At 43.2% G+C, this 21,717-nt stretch overlaps 1 protein-coding gene across 8 annotated transcripts in view; it reads left to right on the forward strand.

The window, feature by feature from the left end:
* PTPRT (protein tyrosine phosphatase receptor type T) overlaps positions 1-21,717 on the forward strand; it is a 1,095,010-nt gene that overhangs the window by 485,556 nt on the left and 587,737 nt on the right. For all 8 annotated transcript variants that reach the window (XM_059896616.1, XM_059896620.1, XM_059896617.1 and 5 more), the window contains exon 7: positions 12,169-12,462. In XM_059896616.1, coding sequence (XP_059752599.1) covers positions 12,169-12,462 — 294 coding nt within the window. The remainder of the gene's footprint in view (positions 1-12,168; positions 12,463-21,717) is intronic.

Raw genomic sequence — 21,717 nt, forward strand, 5'->3', positions numbered from 1 at the left:
TCGGAAGCAAGGTGCCAGAATAGGCAAGGAAAGATTCTTCCCTGGAGCCTCTGGGGGGAGCTTGTCCCCTCTGACACCTTGGTTTCAGACTTCTCACTTCTAGAACTGTGCGGCAATACGTGTCTCTTGCTTTAAGCCACCCAGTTTGTGGTACCTAGTTACAGAAGTCCTAGGAAATCAGGACACTTGTCTTTGGCCACAGGGGAGCTGCTTGGCTGAGGGGCAATGCCTGCACCCCTAGAGCAGCCCACATCCAATTAATAACACAGGCGTACAAAAGGCTGCCCCCCCTTGCCGCAGTGAGGGGCCGCGAAGTGGTGCATTTTGTGCTCCAGAACGCCCCTGGAATCAGGATGACCTAGTCTGCATCCAAAATCACATCCTTGCTTCCATAGTCTGCCTTCTTCTGAGAACTCTCCTCCAATCAATCACTGCACAGAATCTTCGTCTCAAGCTCTGCTTCTTGGGACCCTGGGCTAAGACACGCTGGAGCACAGAGAACACAGCTAGGAGGGCATCCCAGAGGAGAGCTCACGCTTTTTTTTTTTTCCCCCCACAGAAGTCAATTTATTTTTTTATTTTTTATTTTTTTTTAACTGTAGAACCAGCATGTTTTTTAATTTTATTTTTTTATTGAAGTATAGTTGATTTACAATGGTGTGTTGGTTTCAGGTGTACAGCAAAGTGATTCAGATATCTATCTATATCTATATATGTATTTTTTCTTTTTCAGATTCTTTTCCCTTATAGGTTATTACAAAATGTTGAGTATAGTTCCCTGTGCAAAGGTCCTTGTTGGCTATCTATTTTGTATATAGTAGTGTGTATGTGTTAATCCCGAACTCTTAATTTTTCCCGCCTCCCCTTTTCTGCTTTGGTAACTCTAAGTTCATTTTCTATGTCTGTGGGTCTGTTTCTGTGTTGTATATAAGTTCATTAAAAAAACAAAACAAATGAGAGCTCACTCTTGACAGACAAGAAAAGGTGAGTCACCTGAAGAAGGGGAAGAGCGTTCCAGCAGAGAGACCAGCACAAAAGCACCTCCTGCTACCTCTGCGTCACTTGTGTGTAAAGCTGTGGGTGGAGGGGAGCTTAGTAACTATGGAACCTGGAAAGGTAGGGAGAGGCCCTCTCTTGGAGGCCTATATGACACCCTGGTCTCCTAGGGATGTTTCAAAGTGCTGTCTCACCATTAAAACTCTTCACCAATTGTGTGGACACCTAGTCGTAGCTAATTGTAGGGACTTCTGCATCTGGCGGGGAGCGCTCAGTGACTTCCCATGTATCTTCCACATCTGTGGTTCTCTGACAGTTGACTCATGCTGCTGCTGGGTTAACAGAGTACTGGCTAGTTACCGGCTCTGGCTTCTCCTTCTCACCAAGACCACTTCTCTGTGACCTTGAAAGATAAATCACTTCATCTTCCTCAACTGTGGGGAATCCTAGTAGCAGGAGATAGTATAATGTAGTGATTATGAGTGCTGCTCTGGGATCTTCCTAAGTTTGAATCCTGGTTCCTTTTCCTACTAGCCTTGCAACTGTGAGCCATTAGCCTCCTTAAGCTTCAGGATTTTTAAAATTAATTTTTAAAACTGGGATTGATAATGACCCCTGCGTGAAGGGTGTGCCAGGATTGAATGCGATGAGGCAGGTAAAGTCCTTAGCAGAGTGCCTGGCGCGCGGCTAGTCCTTGGCGAGCACTTTCATTCTGTTGAATTGACAGGCTGGGGAGCTGACATAGAAGCACGCTTTTTGTGTCAATACTTGCAGCACAAAGAGGGTCTGTGCAGTGTTGAGGAAAGAGTGCAGACTTTGAGAAGGCCTGGGTTTGAACGTAGTTCTGCTCACTCACTGTGTGAGATTAGGCAGGCTACCTAAAGTAGCTGAGCCTTGTGGTCTCCTCACCTGTAAAATGTCTGCTTTGCGGGGTCATCGGAGGAAGAAAAATAATGAAGAAGCAGGTAAAGTACTATAAAATAGTAGTTGCTATGATGAGAGGACCGTTCGGAAATCAAGTCTCAACTTATGTTGGAGACCTCTGAGCAGTGCCAGAAGCGGCCAGGACCTCTCCGTGTTAGGAGCAATGGGTGGGGAATTGGCTTGGCAAATGGACACAGTTCTGGTTCTTGATTTCTGGTACCTGGTACCTGCTACCTGGGCAGATGAGAGGGGAGATTGACTGTAAATACTCCTAGTGGTGGAGGGCATAGAACCCCAACAGAGGTCCCACCCAGTTAGAAAAGCTCAACGTATAAGAACACTTATTTAAAATGCTTGTCTTGGAGAAAAGACAGCCTCTTCAATAAGTGGTGCTGGGAAAACTAGACAGCTACATGTAAAAGAATGAAATTAGAACACTACCTAACACCATACACAAAAATAAACTCCAAATGGATTAAAGACTTAAATGTAAGACTAGACACTATAAAACTCTTAGAGGAAAACATAGGAAAAATACTCTTTGGTATAAACCACAGCAGGATCTTTTTTGACCCATTTCCTAGAGTAACGGAAATAAAAACGAAAATAAACAAATAGGACTTAATTAAACTTAAAAGCTTTTGCACAGCAAAGGAAACCATAAATAAGACAAAAAGAATGGGAGAATGGGAGAAAATATTTACAAATGAAACAACAGACAAAGGATTAATCTCCAAAATATACAAACAGCTCATGGATCTCAGTATCAAAAAAACAATATAGTTAAAAAATGGGTGGAAGACCTAAACAGACATTTCACCAAGGAAAGACATACAGATGGCCAAGAGGCACATGAAAAGATGCTCAACATCACTAATCATTAGAGAAATGCAAATCAAAAGTACAATGAGGTATCACCTCACACCAGTCACAATGGCCACCATCAAAAAAACTACAAACAATAAATGCTGGAGAGGGTGTAGAGAAAAGGGAACCCTCTTGCACTGTTGGTGGGAATGTAAATTGTTACAGCCACTATGGAGAACAGTATGGAGGTTCCTTAAAAAACTAAAAATATAACTACCATGTGACCCAGTAATCCCACTACTGGGCATATACCCTGAGAAAACCATAATTCAAAAAGAGTCATGTGCCACAATGTTCACTGCAGCTCTATTTACAATAGCCAGGATATGGAAGCAACCTAAGTGTCTATCGACAGGTGAATGGATAAAGAAGGTGTGGCACATATATACAATGGAATATTACTCAGCCATAAAAAGGAACAAGATTGAGTTATTTATAGTGAGGTGGATGGACCTAGAGTCTGTCATACAGAGTGAAGTAAGTCAGAAAGAGAAAAACAAATACCGTATGCTAACACATATATATGGAATCTAAAAAAAAAAAAAAAAAAAGGTCTGAAGAACCTAGGGGCAAGGCAGGAATAAAGAGGTACACATAGAAAGTGGACTTGAGGACAAGGGGTGGGAGGGTGAAACTGGGGCAAAGTGAGAGTAGCTTCGACATATATACACTACCGAATGTAAAACGGTTGGCTGGTGGGAAGCAGCCGCATAGCACAGGGAGATCAGCTCGGTGCTCTGTGATGACCTAGAGGGGTGGGATAGGGAGGAGGGGATGGAGGCTCAAGAGGGAGGGAATATGGGGACATGTATATGCATATGGCTGATTTGCTTTGTTGTGCAACAGAAACTAACACAGTATTGTGAAGCAATTATACTCCAATAAAGATCTATTAAAAAAAAAAAAACAGGTACATGTACACCTTCCCTGTGCCCCAGCAATTCATTTCTAGAGAAAGAAAAACATATGTCCACAAAAAGGAAAAAAAAAAAAAAGTCACTTTGACTCCTGTGTTCATTGTACCATTATTCTCAGTAGCCAAAATGTAGAAACAACTCAAGTGTGTATCAACAAATGAATGCATAAACAAAATGTGGTCTATACATACAATGGGATATTATTCACCCATGAAAAGGAATACATTTGTGATATATGCTACAATATGGATGAACTTGAAAATATGCTATGTGAAATAAGGCAGTGACGAAAAGACAAATATTGTATGATTCTATTTATATGAAATACCTACGTAGGCAAATTCATAGAGACAGAAAGTAGAGTAGTGGTTCCCAGTGGCTGGGAGAAGAGGGGGATGGGAGATACTGTCTTATGTTTACAGTTTCTTTTTGGGTGATGGAAAAGATTTGGAAACACAGAACAGTGATGGTTGCACAACAGTACGAATGTTATTAATACACTGAATTGTACACTGAAAATGATTAAAATGACATTTTATGTCATATATATTTTATCATAATAAATATTTTTAACCACCTCCCCCCAAAAAAAGTAAAATGCTTGTCTTTGGAATAAACACCCAGTTCAGGTTTATTAGAGGACATTTGTAGAAACACAAAAAAGAAAAGAAAACAGTACTCATTTCCTCACAATCCTAAGGAAAACACCAACATTTGGTCTATTTATGGCTAGGCATTTTAAGAGGCATAGGTAGGTGGGATTTTGGGGGTTCATTTTAATTTAGTTAAAATTGGACTTCTGTACCTTTGGAGACTCTTGTCTAAGGGAGAAACTATTCCAGAGAAATTTTTTGTGTCCATTTTCAGAATTATTGCCAAAGCAAGGGTTAACCATTCATAGTGAAGTTGCTTGCTTTTAAGCACGATCTAAATGCCATTGGGATTTCTGTCTTTTTTTTTTAAGTTTGGGTTTTGTCTCCCATTTGGTGTGGCATGAGACAGTGATTCTCTTCTAGACTCTTTTCTGAGAAGGAAGAGTCCTGTGGTCGTAATTATCCCACAGGACCTATCCTTTTGCTATCCCAGTTCCCCCATCCTAGAGGTAATGATTTCGACTCACCCCAATGTGGACTAGGGTCTATTTTCAAGTAATTTTTCTCCAAGGAAGGGTGTGTAGATTGTATGTCTTCTGCATTTTTCAGAATCTGAAATTGTCTATCTTTTGGCTTTCCCAATGCACCACAACTTAGCTGGCTATAAAATTCTTGGGACATGAAACATCCTCTTAAAACCTTGTGTGTGTGTTATACTATTGTGGTTGGGAATGCAGACCCCCCAGTAAGGCTTCCTTGGCCTTAAGCCTGGTTCTTTAAATTACTAATCGTCTGGCATTGGGCAAATTACTTATCCTGCATCTCTTTCTTCTGTTCAGAAAAACGTGAATCACAGTATTAGCTACCCGTAGAGTTGCTGTGAAGGTTAAATGAGTTAATATTTTAAGGCACTAAGAACAGTGGCAGGTGCATCAAAAATGGGCAGAACTCGTTAGCTGCTGCTGCTGTCATTTGTGATGATTATTACTGTTATCACCTTCACCGTTATATCCCAGTGTTTCAAATTGAAATGATGAACTCTGGAAACTAATTTTTTAGTCTTTTTGTTTTGTTTTGCTGGAGATCTGTTTTTGTCTAGATGCTGTGGGAATTTTTCTTTAGTCTGGTATTTCAAAATATTGCCAGTATGTGCTTAACTTTGAGTCTTGTCATTGATTTTTCCTGCAACCCACTGTGGTCTTCCTAGTCCACAAACTCAGACCTTCATTTAGTTCAAATAAATTTTTTTTTAGCTATGTCTTTGATTATTGTTCTGTTCTAGTTGTTTGATGCCTTCTCCCAAACACATCCAGTTCCCAGCTTGGATGTAAGTCCACTATTCTCTCTGCCACTCTCCTTTCTCTTTTTCACCCCTTTCTTGCCACCTCGACCTCTTATTTTGGGAAAACTTGTCCAATATTTTCTCTGTCCAGTAAAATGAGACATTAAATATTTATTGAACCTTGGCCATATGTTAGGCTGGGACACAAAGACTAATTCTAGTTGGCACATACTGCTGGATTGGATGCTGTATCTACTTATTATGTCTTCTGCTCGGGGACCTCATGGGCCAGAGATGACTGAGACGGTGCAGTCTCCTACTGACAACACAGCCAGGGTAGAGTCAGTAAACATATCCACATAGAACCCCTATGGTCCTTGGCAGAAAATTCAGATACTTTTATAACTTGAACCATCTTTAATTCTAAAGATGAAAATACTGAGAACCACTGAGACTGGGTGGTGTGTCCAGGGTCACACAGCTGACTAGTGGTGAAAGACAAAGAAAGGCAAACCCCGGCCCCAAGCTAGATTCCCTTCTCCTCTTTGATCGTCAGTGCCTTATTTTATGAAAGTATTGCATGCCAATGGGTAGAAAATCTAACCGTCATGATGCTTTTGAAACACCTTCTCTGTGCCTAGCCTTGTGGTCTGTGCAGCAGAATTGAAAAGAAAAATGGGCATGGTTTGGTTCAAAGCAAAAGAAACGATGTTCCAGTTGGGAAAAAATGTGTGCAAAAGTGTGGATATGGGAATGATAAAATAGCCTGTGGGTATGTGTGGTACGTTGGCGGGTGGGGTAGGGTGGGGCATTCCCGTGAACTCCTATGGGTCAGTAAATGCAATGCAGTTGGAAAGGTGATCAGGTGGGAGGCACAGGGTGATAGACAATGTCAGAGGCCAGACTGTATTCACCTTAAACATGTCTCAGGGCTCACTTCACGTCTTACTAACATTCAGTTTTTCTCAAAATATTTGATTTCTGTCTGGAGCAGGCAATACATAATCGCAAAGCTTGCTCTCCAGCTATTTGAAGCCCTGTTGCTCTCTGTAGGAATTTCCGGGGAGTCAAACTGTTATAAGTGCTCACAGCAGGAAAGAGAAAGACAGAATTGGTCTGGAGATTGCTGTCTGAGGATGAAGCAGAATTGCATTAAGGGGTCACCTCACCACCTACATGTTGAAGGAGAGCCTTGACCGGTCGGGGGCAGTTGCTGCCCAGGCCTCAGGGATGATGGTCCATGGGGTTCTTGTCCTCAAAGTGCTTTTATTCCCGGCCAGAGGGGGCCAGAGCCATCTCCCAACTCAGATCTCATCTCCCTGAAAACCAGGCTCCCTCCCTCTTGATTTGGTTCCAACCTTTGTCAGCAGAGAGGGCCATCAAATGTCAAACACTTCCTCCTGGCTCCACACAGCTGATGGTGTGGGACCAGGTAAAGAGAGGGCTTGGTCATTTCATATGTGAAAAGACTCATGAATGAGAACTGATGTGTGCCTGAACAACCTCTTGTTAAGAAAGCTCACGGCAATCAAGCATCTGATGCTGCTGATGGAATTGTGTGGACAGAAATGATACGCGATTAAAGGCTCATTCCCTCCAAATATTCTGGGGTTCAGTTCCAAGTAAGGTTTTGTGGCATTCTTCTTAATTTTGCTGGGTTACAGGCAAGCCATATTTTTGTTTGTTTTCCTTAGACTTTTATTTAGGTATCATTTACATACAGTGAAATACCTATATTTGAAGTGTACAGTTTGATGAGTCTTACACAATTCTAGTCAAGATAAGGAAATTTTTATCACCCCAGAAAGTTTTCTTATGCGTCCTTCCAGGAAATCACTCCACCAGCGTTAACGCGGTTCTGGTTGTTATTATTTAATCACGCAAATCAATGTGTAGTACATTTTAACACCCCAAAAAGTTCCATTATGCCTCGTCCAAGTCAGTACCTGTTCCCACAGGTAACTGTAATTCTGGCTTTTATCGCCATAGATCAGTTTTGCCTGTTCTTGAACTTTTCATATAAATGGAATCATTATGCATTCTTCTTTTGCACAACATAATTTTCTTTTGAGATTTGTCCATGGTGAGTATCAGTTGTTTGTTCCCTTTCCCTTGCTGCGTAGTATTCTGTTGTATGTATGTGTATCAGTTGATTGATCCATAAGCATCAACCTAGGCCTGGCTTGTCCTATGATTTTCTCCTCTTCAGCAGCTTCTCAATTAACTTCTTTCTCTCCTTATTCCTCTTTCTCTCAGTCCTTGAGCGAAAGCTGGAATGTGAGCTCCTGGCAACCAGGACTGTGTCTGTTTTGTCTACTGCTGTATCCTCAGTGGCTAAGACTGAGTGTGACATGAAGCAGATACTTGATGTTTATATAATGAGTGAATGAATAGGTGTGCAGAGTACATAGTTTTAAAAAATTGTTTACCAGTCTGGCTCTGGGTGGTACCTTACCAAGCAACTCAGAACTACAGGATTCCTAGGACAGTCTCTTTGCTCACAGACTTAATGTGAATTTCTGGCCCCATAGATCATGCCCAGATGTTCTCTGCAAGAGCTTCCCTAAGCTCTCGACTAGATTAGGCCCCTTCACAGGCCTCATAACTGTTCCTGTCACCCCATCATGACTCTCATTCCACGTTATTGTCAATGCCTCTTTAATTGGCTGCCTTACCCCGTGAGTCCGTGGGTACAGACAACCTGTATTTCTTTTCACCACTAAATTGCACACACTCAGCACTCTGTCTGGCACATGAGAGGCACAGAGTACACACTAGTTGGGGTTTCTTTCACAGGGAGTTTCTCTCTGCCAGGTTGTTCGTCTCAACACCCCACAATTAGACAAAGCCCTTCATGCAGAGAAGGATGGATTTGAAAACATGGCCTGTGCCCATTCATATGTGGAAGCCCTCATCCCAATGTGATGGTATTAGGAGTTGGGCCTTTGGGAGCTGATTAGGTTTAGATGTGGTCATGTGTGCAGAGTCCCCATTATGGAATTAATCCCCTTGTAAGAAGAGGAAGAGACCAGCACCATGTGAGGACACAGCAAGAAGGCAGCTGTCTGCAAACCAGGAAGAGGGTCCTCACCAGACACTGAATCTGTTGGAACCTTGATCTTGGACTTCTCAGCTTCCAGAACTGTGAGAAATACATGTCTGTTGTGTAAGCTACCCAGTCTATAGTATTTTGCTATAGCAACCCAAGCTACTAAGGCAGCCTCTGTGGAAGATTTCTACCTAAGTTATAACATTAAATGGGTAGAATCATGTTTTTTTCCTTCAAATGTTTTAGCCCAGATGTTGAATCTATGAACGTGCTGGGTGGGTCATAGTCATGGGAACCTAGACATTTACTTGGCGTTGTCCTGGGGAAATCTTAGCATGTTAATTTTCACCCAAACGCTTGCGAACCTGGAGCCTGGAAGTACTAGGTCTATGACCCCTACATCAAGTTCCATTTCCTTACATGATTGTGCTCCCAGCCTTTAGCCCCTGCAACAAAGGGTCAGGGTCCCAGAGAAGTGTCAGCTCTTAGGGGCTTGTGGGCTGTCATTAGAATCTCTGTGGATTTCCTTTATTTTCAGTATGGACTCTTCAAGGGTTCATGTAAGGGCTTCAAAAGGGTTCGTGAATTCCTGAAATGATGTACAGAACTCTAGGTAGTAGACTTATGTGCATTTTCCTGGGGAAAGTCTAGAACTTCTCACCACATTTTCATAAGGTCCTTTGTATCCCCCAAAGTTAAAGACTACTCTTTTAGACTTCCTTCAATGATCTTTCTGATTAATTGCTTAAACATCTGAAGTACAAGAGGAGAAAACGATGGGCGGGAATGCTACCTGGGCCCTGAGTTCCAAAGCTGCCTACACCTCCTTCTAGCTTCATGGCCTCTCCCTGGTCCTTGGTTTCCTGTCTGGTGACTCTGGTGGTTGGATTGGATGTCTTCATAGAGTTCTTGCACTGTCCGTCTGAACAGTTCATCTCAGGACAACTGATACAGATAAACACGGTCTTTCTGTGCATTATTTAAAAAGGTGGTACCTACCGAAAAAAATCATTCTGTGTCTCATTCCTGTTTTTTTCTCTTTGAACCACTAGTACATGTGGCTTCTAAAGAATGCCATTTATAAATCTATAAATTACTAAAAACAGAAAAAACAAGAATAATCTGATGGCCTCTTGGTGCCAAGTACAGGAAACACTAGGACGTACTTCCTGACAATTCTTGAGGGGTCAGAGGGAAGGATAGTCTGCACATGGGCGTGTAAACTAGTTTGTCATTTGAGATGGAGACATTTATATCCTCGAGGGAATGCTGCTTACTATACTTGCACCTACCTTCAGAAATACATGAAAAGGGACTAAACATTTGGAAAGATTGATACTTTATTTTCTTTCTGGTGGTCAGCAATTTACTGCTAATGCCTGAAATAGGAGAGCAGAAACCATTGTGGAAAGTCAGTGGAAGAGAGTTAAATGTAGCCACTTGCTCAAGCCTTAAAGTATTAAAGCCTGCTGATCTTAATTCTGTCTAGGGCTGGTCTGTGAATAATTATACTAAGGAATTGGACCCAGTCATCACAGAGCTATAAAATATCACCCGTGGGGCCTCATTGGAGACTGATGGGAACTCTGGAGAGTTGATAATGGTGATCAAAGGGTCTATATATTTAAAATGCACAAAGGATGAGCCCAGAAATTATCTGCCTGCCAACTTAACTTCCCTACCTGGAACAAATTATCCAAAAATCAATTTGCAAACACCTTTGAGATAACAAGGCCTTGAGTAATAACCTCCATGGCTTTGTAAAGAGAAGCATCTAGCTTGACTAATCTGCTTAATTTCCTTCTCTGACCAAATGGCAGGCTATAATAGAGGCAATCTGAACTTGTCGCTGAAGATTTGCTTCGAGTCACACTGAGAAAATATTGTCCACCTCTGCTTCATAATGATTATTCTCTTTCTGGAGAATCTTTGTTGCTAGATAATTAATTAGAAAGAAAACACTGAATGAGCCCTGTCTATCCCAGAGCTGTCACCTGAGTTCCAAACTGAAACTCATACCTGCCTTAGCCACCTGAATAGCTCAGAGGCTCTCCAAAAGTTCTTGAGCACAGCTACGTTGTACTCCACCCCCAAATGCCTTCCCCACCCTTCACTTCCTAGTTCTACTCCAAGAATCAATAACTTGTTCATACCCTTTGATAGATAATCCCCTTCCTGGAAGTTGGTCCTAGGAAAATATGAGACGAGATGGAGTAGAATCATTTGCACAAAGATGTTCATTGCAGCAAACAACTCATGTGCCCAACAATCGGAGAATAATTAGTGGAATTATCTGATGGACTGTTCTATCACTATTAAAGACAGCGATGGTAAAATCCACATAATATATAAACAAAGTCCTTTGGATCTAATAAGTGAGGGAAGGAAAGAAAATCTACATTGGGTCTATGTGTTACTGTAACCACAAAAAAATGGTTTAAGTATACGCGTAGAAATTGGAATGGAACATGGAGAAATAAAAATGGTGATTATATTGGGTGGTAGGGAAGGGGGCCTATTTTCTCTTTCTTCTCACTTCTTTATTGTTGTCCCGCTGCCATTTTTTGCTACAAATAAAAATAAATATATCCACATTGATCTGTAGAAAATGGGTATCGAGAGGCAAACAGCTTTCCAAAGGGAGAGCTGGTCTTGAAAGGCATCAGATGTGGGTTCCATCCTGCCTTACCTGCTCCACTGTCTTGGTTAGGTGATCTGATCACTTGGGTTCTCAGTTTTTTAATTCATTAAAACGGAGGTGGTAATGTCCCAAGAATTACACAAAGTGATGCAGATGAGATTTTCTGGTAAATAAGGATAAAGTAAATGATAATTCTCCAGTGAGCTAAAAATTGCCAGAAAGAGGCCATCATTAATGCTTGCTGAAATTCTGGTCTGTTTAGCTGAAGTTATAGAACTTAATGGAAAAGAGATGGCAACACATAGGAGATCCAAGATTATTCAGCATGACTTTTCCCTTGACCCTTGATTCCCACTGGGGTCACTGTGGCCAGTGCCCCTCTCTCTGCTGGAGGAAATTGCCAGGGTTGAGGAAGAAGCTGAATTCCTGCTATGCCATCATCCCTTTGCTACTTAGGCTCCTATCACTATTTGGAAGAACATCCACTAACAATCTATGTGTTCCTATAAAAGAAATGTTTATAAACTCCTGACTCTCCTGGGTTTTGAACCAAACTCCGCTTTAGTAAAGGCAGGTTCTCATTTGAGGTTAGAAAAGAGACTGTTACCCCAGGCAGCTTTGCCGTGTTCAAGAAAAAATCTTTTCCTCACGATGGCCATCATTCTTTCCTTTCTTTAAATGAAGGAGATACAATAGGTGTTGAATATAGTTACTTAAGAAATACTGCTTCAGGTATTTACATACAATTATTTAATTAAAGTAGGTCGTGAATGGGTTGAGAAAGGGATTTGGGCTGTTTTCTATGGCTGTCCGGAATTCTGTCCTTTGTCCTCACATGTTTGGAGTCTGCTCTATAAATCTTTTGGGTCTGACATCCTTTGCTGATTCCTGTCTTTCAGAGCCTCCCACTCCCATCGCCCCCCCAGAGCTGCTGGCCGTGGGGGCCACATACCTGTGGATCAAGCCGAATGCCAACTCCATCATTGGAGACGGCCCCATCATCCTGAAGGAAGTGGAGTATCGCACCACCACCGGCACCTGGGCAGAGACCCACATCGTCGACTCTCCCAACTATAAGCTGTGGCATCTGGACCCCGATGTGGAGTATGAGATCCGGGTGCTGCTCACGCGACCAGGGGAAGGGGGCACGGGACCGCCAGGGCCTCCCCTCACCACCAGAACCAAGTGTGCAGGTAGGACTCTTCTTCCTGACTCCGTTTTGAGAGGTTGGGCAGTTGCTGGGAGTGATTGCTCCTGTGACAGTCACTCCTCAACTTTGGTATGAGTGTGCTTCCTGTTGTGATTAAAAAAAACCAACAGAGTTTTGGTCTTGTCTTAGAGGCTCCAGAGGCATGTCTGGGGACCTCCTGGCTTTGACTGGGAGTCTAAGAACCCCCTGACTCTAGCTGTGTCATGGAGAGGTTCCTGGTCCTGAAAGTGTTTCCCGGGACACTGGTTCCCTCTCTCCAAGGGCTTCTGGTGCCACTGGTGTGTCTGAGCCTTCCTAGTGCTGACATTGCCTCTGAGGGCTCTTGATTCTGTGTCTCTGAGGGCTCCTGGCCTTGTTTCTCTGAGAGCTCCTGGGCCTGCTTCTCTGAGAGCTCCTGGCTGTGTCTCCGAAGGTTCCAGGCTCTGGTTGTATCTCCCGGGGCTCCTGGCTCTGACCATGTGACCTGAGGCTTCATCTGGTCTATGTCTCTGAGTGCTTCTGATTCTTGTTGCATATGTCAGGTGTTCCTGATTTTATTTTTGTCCCTGAGGATCTCTGGGCTGGGCCTGTGACCCTAATGAGCTCTTGGTTTTGACAATGTCCCTGAGGGCTCCTGGTTCTAGTTCTGTCTCTGAGGGGCTCCTGGTGCCAGCTACATCTTGAGTGCCTCCTGGCTCTGAAAGTGTCTCTCAGTGGATTCTGGAAATGCCTTAGTTCCTGAGAGCCTCCCACCTCTGTGTCCCTTGGGGGTTTCTGGCACCTACTTAGGAGCCTGGGCTGAGCCTCTCTGTCCAAGGGTCCTTTGGGTTCTACATCCCTACAGGCTCCTGGCTCAGTGTTCCCTCCAGCCAGGCTCCAGCGGTTTCTCTGAGGTTCCTGGATGCTGCTAAAGAGTTTGCGGACTAGGGCTATGTATGGGAGTGTTCTTTGTATCTATCCCCAAGAGCTCTAGGCTTCTGTGGTGTTTCTAACAAGGGGTATTGTCTGGGATTGTACCCCTGACTGTACCCCTGAGATGTTCTGGCTTCAAATGCAACTCAAGAAATTAAAAGGACTCAGTGTTTTATGGATTTGTTTGTTTGTTTTTTGCTGCAAATCGCATTATTTATTTTATCTCATTTTTCCTAAGTAACCATTTGATGTAAGTACTTTTATCTCATATATAAATGAAAGAATAGAGACTCAATATTTTTAAAAATCTTATCCAAAGTCATAGAATTGGCCAGCAGCACACTCAGGATTTGCCCTCAGGTTTCCTGACTCGAATGCCCTTGATCGTGTGGTGTGCAGAGCTGGGGGTGCTCCAGTGGCGGACCAGGGAAGTGGCAGCATGAGCCATTGACTTCTGAGGGAAAAGGAATCCTGATGGCTTGTGGGTGGGGAGAGAAGGACTCATCAGCACAGTGACTTCTGTGGAACAAAAAAGTAAAACACAGTCAGTTCTGCTATAATGCAACATACGTGTGCCTAAAAATCATTGCACTATTCAAAGTTATGCAGTAAAAACCACTGGGCTTATGGGGGAAAATGGGGCTGGGTCACAGCACTCATCAGTGACACACCAAAAAGAGAGGAACCTAGTAAAAATGGCAGCACAATTGTACACGTGTTAATGGCTAAGATATGCATAAATACTGTACTACAAATGGGGTGTAACCGTGAAACATCCTGGAGTTTGCCTGTGGAAGTGGGTATCAGAAAGGCTGCAGCCCATGAGCTTCTGTGCAGTGGTGGAGGAGGGCTGTCTGAAAGTGGCAGTAAGTTGTGACACCATGTGTGGATCAATATGGCTTGTAACACACACAGTGAACGAAGGAAGCAGGTAGATGTTTGAGGTGGGTGCGTCTTGTGTGTTCCTGCGTGACTCAGTCCAGCTGGGTGCGGTTTTCTGCTTCACTAGTGTTTCTGTGTACAAAATCTCACATAGCAAATATGAAATTCATGTTATGCTCACATTGTTCCCTAATATATCAATCGTGTTGGAAGACATTTGCATTTTCAAAATAAGCGTTATAGCAGAATTGACTGTAACCATTCTTAAATATCTCAGTAGTGCGTCTTGGTAGCATGTAACCCAAAGTTAGTGAGTATTTCCTTTGCTTGGGAATATTCCTTTGAACGTTATTGAACCACCACGATGAACGGAGATGCCATTTTCTTGATTAGTTTCAAAAACAGGCCTTTGGTAAAATTCCTCATTGAAACCTGATTATAAAACTTACTACTTTAGAAAGACATAAGGATATGTTATTAAACCAGGTAATGCCTTATCTCAGCTTTGCAATTCAGTATTCATCCATAAAAATAATTGATTTGATCCTGCCGATGAGACTTTTCTCTTTCTACAGGGTTTCCAGGGTTTTTGATCTTTATAAATGATATTCAAAGTACTTTAGCAGCCCCCATGGACTTATTTGCTGATGATCATATAATGCATTTTGAAATTCAATCGCAAGATGATCATCTCAATAAAAATTTACAATCTATTGCAAACTGTTGCCATGGCTGTGTAATGGATTTTACATGTTGAAAGCACGATTGTCTATCACTATAAAAATTATGAGTTGAAAATGCTGTTTGTGGTTTTATATTTCAAAAAATATTGATTTTTAAGTAAGTTATGCCTAAAATCTTGAATAACCCACATTTTACAAAATGTGTCATCAAAGAGGTAATCTTCTTTTCCACATTGCTACTGATAGTAGAATGTTCTTTGCCTCGTAATTAATTTTTAAGAGAATTCCAGGGCTGATATCCATTTGTGGAGGCTGTTTACTGGGGTTGGTAGTCTGAATTTTTCCCCCCTTTCTCTATTCTATTATTAATCATACTGGAAATGTACTCGTTATTTTACAAAACAGAAAATGAGAGAGTGTGGAGTGTGGAAGGTATAATTTCTGCCCAGAGGAATTTACAGACTGGGTTAAGATTCCAACAAAACAGCAAAGAGAGTAAAGCATAAAGTCAAGTATTGAAATAGCACACTTTGTGGAGAAAAACAAGCTTGGTGTGGAAAGAGCAATGCTGTTAAAATGATCTCGAGCAGTGGATTTCAAAGTTTTGTCCCTGGACGAAGAGCATCGACATCACCTGGGGACTTGTTAGAAATGCAAATTCTCAGGCCCTGTTCCCTGACCTAGTGAATCAGAAATTCTGGGGATGGAGGCCAGAGATCTGTGCTCTAAGGAGCTCTCTGAGGGATGCTGACGCACACCCACATTTAAGAACCGCTGATATAGTGTCACACCCAGATGCCACTTTGGTTGTATGCCCATTATATTGCTTGATCCTTGAGGCAGTTCTGAGAGGTAGATGGGAAAAAACTGAGGCACAGAGTCATCAGATGAAGCTCACAAGTCAATTACCTTCTTACAGCTAAATCTCTTGGCCTGAGGAACTCTCCATCACATGGTTTGATGGCGTTTCCTCCGCAAATGTTCTCTTGAGGGTGGGACTGAGTGATAAAGAGACTGGTAACTATGGAGACAAGCTGAGCATGAATAGCCTCCATGCACTGCAGCTATAGTCCTGTTCATCAAACATCTACTGAGTCCCTTCCATGTGCCCAGCTGTGTGCTAGGTACTGGTGGCAGCGGCATGCAACTGGAAGCTACAAGCTCAGGTATCAGGAAGATGCCAGGAGGCCCAATTCAGCAAGGGCAGGTGGCCATGGTTCTGGTTCTGCCGGGGTCTGCCAGGTCACTAGGTAGATTCTTGGGGCACTGGGAGCAGGTTCTAACCCTTAAGGGGAGAGATTGTCAAGAGTTTAGCTATAGTGCAGCATCCCAGGCCAATAGTCTAGAGTTCATAGCAGGACCCTTAGCCAGTTAAGCTAGAGCCTGGACAGATTTATCAGATAGGAACCTAGTAATGTGAGGATAAGAGAAGAGAGCCATAGATGACACTCCCAGGCTTCTGGTTTGGATGCCTGGGAGATGAGTGATGGAGCTATCTTCTGAGATGGAAAACACAGAAGACACTTGAGGGGCAAGAAAGCCAGCCCAGGTTTGAATATGTCGTGTTTGACGTGACACTGCACAGCAGGTGATGGTATAGGTCAACCTGGAGCTCAGGAGAGACCAGAACGTTACCTCTTCTTCTTCCAGGAGAACTACCTGGTTACACCTGGATTTGAAAATCAAAAGGACGTCTTTGTACCAATGAAAGCAGTTTAATTCTCTTTCTTCACGCTGTTCTCCTGAGATGCCCCATTCATTTTTTTTTCTATTCATCATTTTGTTCCTTTTGGTCAGTTTAATCATGCGCCGTCTTTCCTGAGATATAAGCCTGGGGAGCAAACACGATAATGTACATCAGAGTGCTTTGAAAAGCTCAAAATGCTCTTTAGATAACCTGTAATGAAACAGACCATTATTTGTTGCTATTATTGTTATGGATGTTACGATTATGAGTAATGATATCAAAACAGGAAGTCTTGCTTGTCCACTTCTCTGCACTGACTGGCATTTGGAAGGGTGGGCCATATTCTTTGGTTGTGTTTCATCAGCCCATGGGAAATGCCATTTCAGAACACGATGATCATACTGTAGTCTGGACTCTCAGAGATTTTCTGGTCTAGAGCAACAGGTGGTTTTCTCCGACACAAACGCAATAGCAGACGTCCAGTAATAGGAGCTGGGTCCTAGAAGGGCTCTCTGGTGCCCACCCAGCCTCACCTTGAATGCCACCTCCGATGGAGGTGCTCATGTTCTCCCATGGAGGACCAGGTCCCTGCTGGGGATCCTGGGTGGTTATTATTATTCACTACCCAGTGTTAGCCTAGTGATTGTAAAACTCTGGATGGGGTGCTACGTAGGAGCAGAGAGTATCCATTAGGTTGAAAGAGTGGGGGCAGGAGGCAGGCTCTTTGCATCAACTGTCTGGAGTCCACAAGGAGAACCAAGGCCAATGGCATTGACGACGGGGCCCAAGGTCAGTAAGCGGGGAAGGCAGGTGAGAAGATAAGAGGTGCAGACACCATACTGGTCCAACCTGGCCCTGCATCTTTTCTGCAGGTACTGCTTTTAATGGCCCGAGCGCCTGCTTGTTGATGTCTTAAAATGATCACTCAGAAACTCTCCCTCATTTTTACCCAAATCTGCCTCCATGCAACACTCACTTATGGATTCTGCTTTTACTCTCGGGTGACCTATTCCTCCATATCTCAAAAACAGGTCTATAGCAACTAAAGTTTTCTCACTTATGCTCCAGAAATCTCTTTCCCCAAAAGCTGTGTTTCAGCCAGGCCCTGGGCAGCTCTCTTCACATCATAGCTATGGGATCACAACTCAACAATCCAGCAAGCCAAGTGATCATACATCCCCCTGGGATTGCTTACTCTCGTAAATCAAAGGGCCCTTGCCTGGGAGTCCACTTCATCGTGGTCTCACAGGGTTCAGGCTCTCTAAGTGAAAAGCGACTTGATACAGCCAGACACGCGACATGCACTGCTGATTTGGAGAGCTCTCTTCCTATTGCCTCCACATGAGGGTTGATTGCACATTATATTTTATTTACATATTTATGGATTTCTACTGGAAGTGATATGTGTCTGCCCTGCTCTTTTCTCCAAGGGGATAAAAAAGAGAAATTCCAATTGCTGGGCTCAATGAAGTGAGGGTAGTCATTAGAATTTGGTGAAAAGAATAGGGGCTTTAGAGCTAAAAAGATTCTGATTTTTATTTCAAGCTGGCACTTGTTAGCTGGACGATCATGGGTGATATTACTTCTCCTGTCGGTGCCTCAGTTTCTTTTCTTCCATTTGTGAGAGATTACAGTATACCACTGTGTTGTGAGGCTTCAGTGAGACAAGTTACCTGCCTAGCAGAGAACCCGGGACATAGAAGCCCCTTTTAAAATTTATTTATTTTATTTATTTATGGCTGTGTTGGGTCTTCATTTCTGTGCGAGGGCTTTCCCCAGTTGCGGCAAGCGGGGGCCATTCTTCATCGCGGTGCGCAGGCCTCTCACCATCGCGGCCTCTCTTGTTGTGGAGCACAGGCTCCAGACGCGCAGGCTCAGTAATTGTGGCTCACGGGCTCAGTTGCTCCGCGGCACGTGGGATCTTCCCAGACCAGGGCTCGAACCCGTGTCCCCTGCATTGGCAGGCAGACTCTCAACCACTGCGCCACCAGGGAAGACCCGAAGCCCCTTTTAATGAACGGTTTTTAGAAATAATCTCAGGCCTGGGAAGATTCCGCTCACGGTAGCATCATGGACCCTGCTGTAAAGGATTTCTCCAGTTGCTGTTGTCTTTACTTTCTCCGCGGTGGATTCATGCAGAAGCTCTGATGAGTGGCTCTGCAGGTGTTCCGGAGCCTTTGACGCGTGGCTGCAGGACCTAGTGGTGGCTGCAGTGGTACTTGATGATGCGGGAGGGGGAGGTGGGAATTGTGCTTTTATAATTCCGTCTCCAGTGTTAAGTAAGAGAGAGAAGCATGTTTTCCAGACCCTTCTCTCTTCTGGGAGGCCAAGGCTAGTGGGAACGAGGCTTTGGCAGACAGGGAGCGGAGGTGAGTCCTGCCCCTCTGCGATGAGCATCCTCAGATTGGCGTGTTTTTAGTCTAGCTTGCAGTTCTAGGGCAGAGTGGAGGGATAGAGAGAGGGAAAGAGGAATTTAGGGTCTAGAAAATAGAACAGAGCTACGTAACTAGCATTGCGAGGCTTTTTTTATTTTTATTTTTTTCATTTCTGTAAGCCTCAGTTTCACTCTCTGTAAGGTGGGGGTAGCATAACCTGGCTTAACTCGTAGGGCTCTGAATTAGAAGTAAATGGAAACTTCCTTCTGGGCAGGATGGTGATATGAGCACAGACATCTAACTCCTGTCTGTGCCCTGCTATGACCTTGGTGGGATGATCCAATAAATCTTAGGGAAACACAGCAAGATGAGCCAATAGAAGTAGAATCACCATTCCGCCCAGAATCAAAGCAAAATTTAAAGACCCACGGAGAACTCATTAACACAGTGAGAAACTAGGGCAGGAGAGGTCTCCCATGCAGGCCATACCATGCTCAAAGGGACGTTATCACCAGAGCAGTGCGTGTGATCCCAGACTGAAGGCAGCCACTGAAGAGGGACTGTGGCCACCTCTTCCTCAAGATGACTTGGAGAAGCGGCACTGACTGCCCTTCACTTCCCCTCCCTCCCCACACCGTTGCCTCTGCTGCTTTGACACTTCCTTTCTTCCCTGGAGTGTAGGACCTTGGGGAGAGTTACCTCCAAGGGGGTGAAGAGGAGGGAAGGCCTCTTCTCATCACACCTGGTTCAGGAGCTGCTGCATGAGACAAGAAGTGTCTGCAGAGGAGCCGAGCATCTGCTAGGACACGAGATGTCCATCTCCTCTTCCTGTGGACCCTCTCCCCTCCCTCCCACTGCACACATAGTACCTACAAGTGGTTACCTTAGACCCCACTCCCACTTGGCTTAGGGAACAGGAGGAGAAAAGAAAGTTTTCTCACTTTACACCTGCAATTCACAACCTCAGGGACTTTCATCCCAGCCTGCACAGTCTCCTTACTGGATGGGCTGAGCGTGGTATCAGAGCAAAGAGTGAGGGTCCAGTTGGACACCGCTTAGCAGTCTCTGGAAGGGACATCTGGAAGTGTCTTAGCTGTTCTCTGTAGAACGGGGCAGCGCTTACTCCTTACTCTTCTTGGTTTTGTAGCCTTGGGTGAAATTCCAAAGTGACAAGAAAAGCCCTCTTAAACATCCTGTTACGTTTAGATTTTTCTGCGACTCTCTGCTCCCTAGAGAACTAGGGCCACCTGGGAGGTGAAGTACCGTAAGTCAGAGAACACACCCTGGTAAACACTCCCCCATCCTTCCTAACTTTGAAGGTTGAGTTTAAAGAAAAAGTGAGCCACAGAGAGGTATTAATGAGAATAAAAGCTAACAGTGTTTGTTTGTTTGTTTATCAAGCTAGCTGGACTAAAGACATGGCCCCCAAATATATTAAAATTGGAGGTCAGTCATTCCTGTACTGATGGAAATCTTGAAATAACAGCACAAAGAAAATGGATGATTATAGTAATGAAAACAGCAGCTACCCTTGAGTATGGTAGCTTGAGTATCTTCCGTACATGAGGGCCATTGTATTGAGCTTGTTACAAGTAAGTATTTTACTTGCAATTCTTGCACTAGGAGGGTGGGTATAATTTCCTCCACTGACTGGAAAGTAAGTGACTGACCCAAGGCTATATACCTGCCCAAGTGGCCCAGCTGGGAATTGAAGTTTTAACTACAAAGCTGTAAAGCTCCAGCTCTTCCTCATATGACCCCTGAAATCCAGCATCATAATGAAAGCATAAGGCACCATGATCAGAAATGCACCGATGAAAAAAGTTGAATATTAGAAAAACTATTGGTCTAATGCTTCGTATCAGTGGGTCAAAAGATGAAAACCATCTGATCTTCTCCGGAGAGACTGAAAAGTAATTTGAAAAAATTCAGCCTTCATTACCGATCAGAATTCTGGGTAAGCTAGGAATGGAAAGGCACTTTCTTATTTCTAGCTGAAAATGTTCTTATAGCCTCAAAGCCTAAGAGAATAAACTAAACCAAAAAAAAAAAAAAGCTATCAGAACTACTAAGAGATTTCAGTATTATGGTCGGACACAAAGCAAATAAACAAAAATCAATAGCTATATGCCAGTAATCACCAGTATAAAAAAAATAATAAAATGTATCCTATTCTCAAATGCAATTACAATATAAATACTTAGGAGAAAACCAAGAAATGTGCAGAAACTATACGAAAACACACACACAAAACTTTATCGAGGATGATAAAACAAGACCTGAATAAATGGAGAGATATATCATGTTGTTGGATTAGGAAGTTTAATATTGTGAAGATATCAGTTCTCCCCAAATTAATTTATGGGTTTAATACAATTGCAATCAAAGCCCTAATGAGATTCTTTTTGGAATTTGACAGAGTGATTTCAAAATTGATCTGAAAGAATATATAGGAGACTGTAGTGAAGAACACTTTGAAAAGTGGTGGTTTGGCGGGGAGGGGGTGGATTTCATTGTGAAATGTCTGCATTTATTATAGCTATAATAATGAAAGCCCAGAAAATAAGCCAGCATAGAGTGAAACTGGCTTTCAAAGTTTATTTGAATGGAGAATTCATATAAACGTAGTATATCTGTAATTGGTTAATAATTTGGAATTGAAATAGAATGCATTGCTTAGATATCACGATATGCTGATAAATAAATTCTGGATCGATTAA

The sequence above is a fragment of the Balaenoptera ricei genome, chromosome 15, assembly GCF_028023285.1.
Source record: "Balaenoptera ricei isolate mBalRic1 chromosome 15, mBalRic1.hap2, whole genome shotgun sequence".
Taxonomy (NCBI): domain Eukaryota; kingdom Metazoa; phylum Chordata; class Mammalia; order Artiodactyla; family Balaenopteridae; genus Balaenoptera; species Balaenoptera ricei.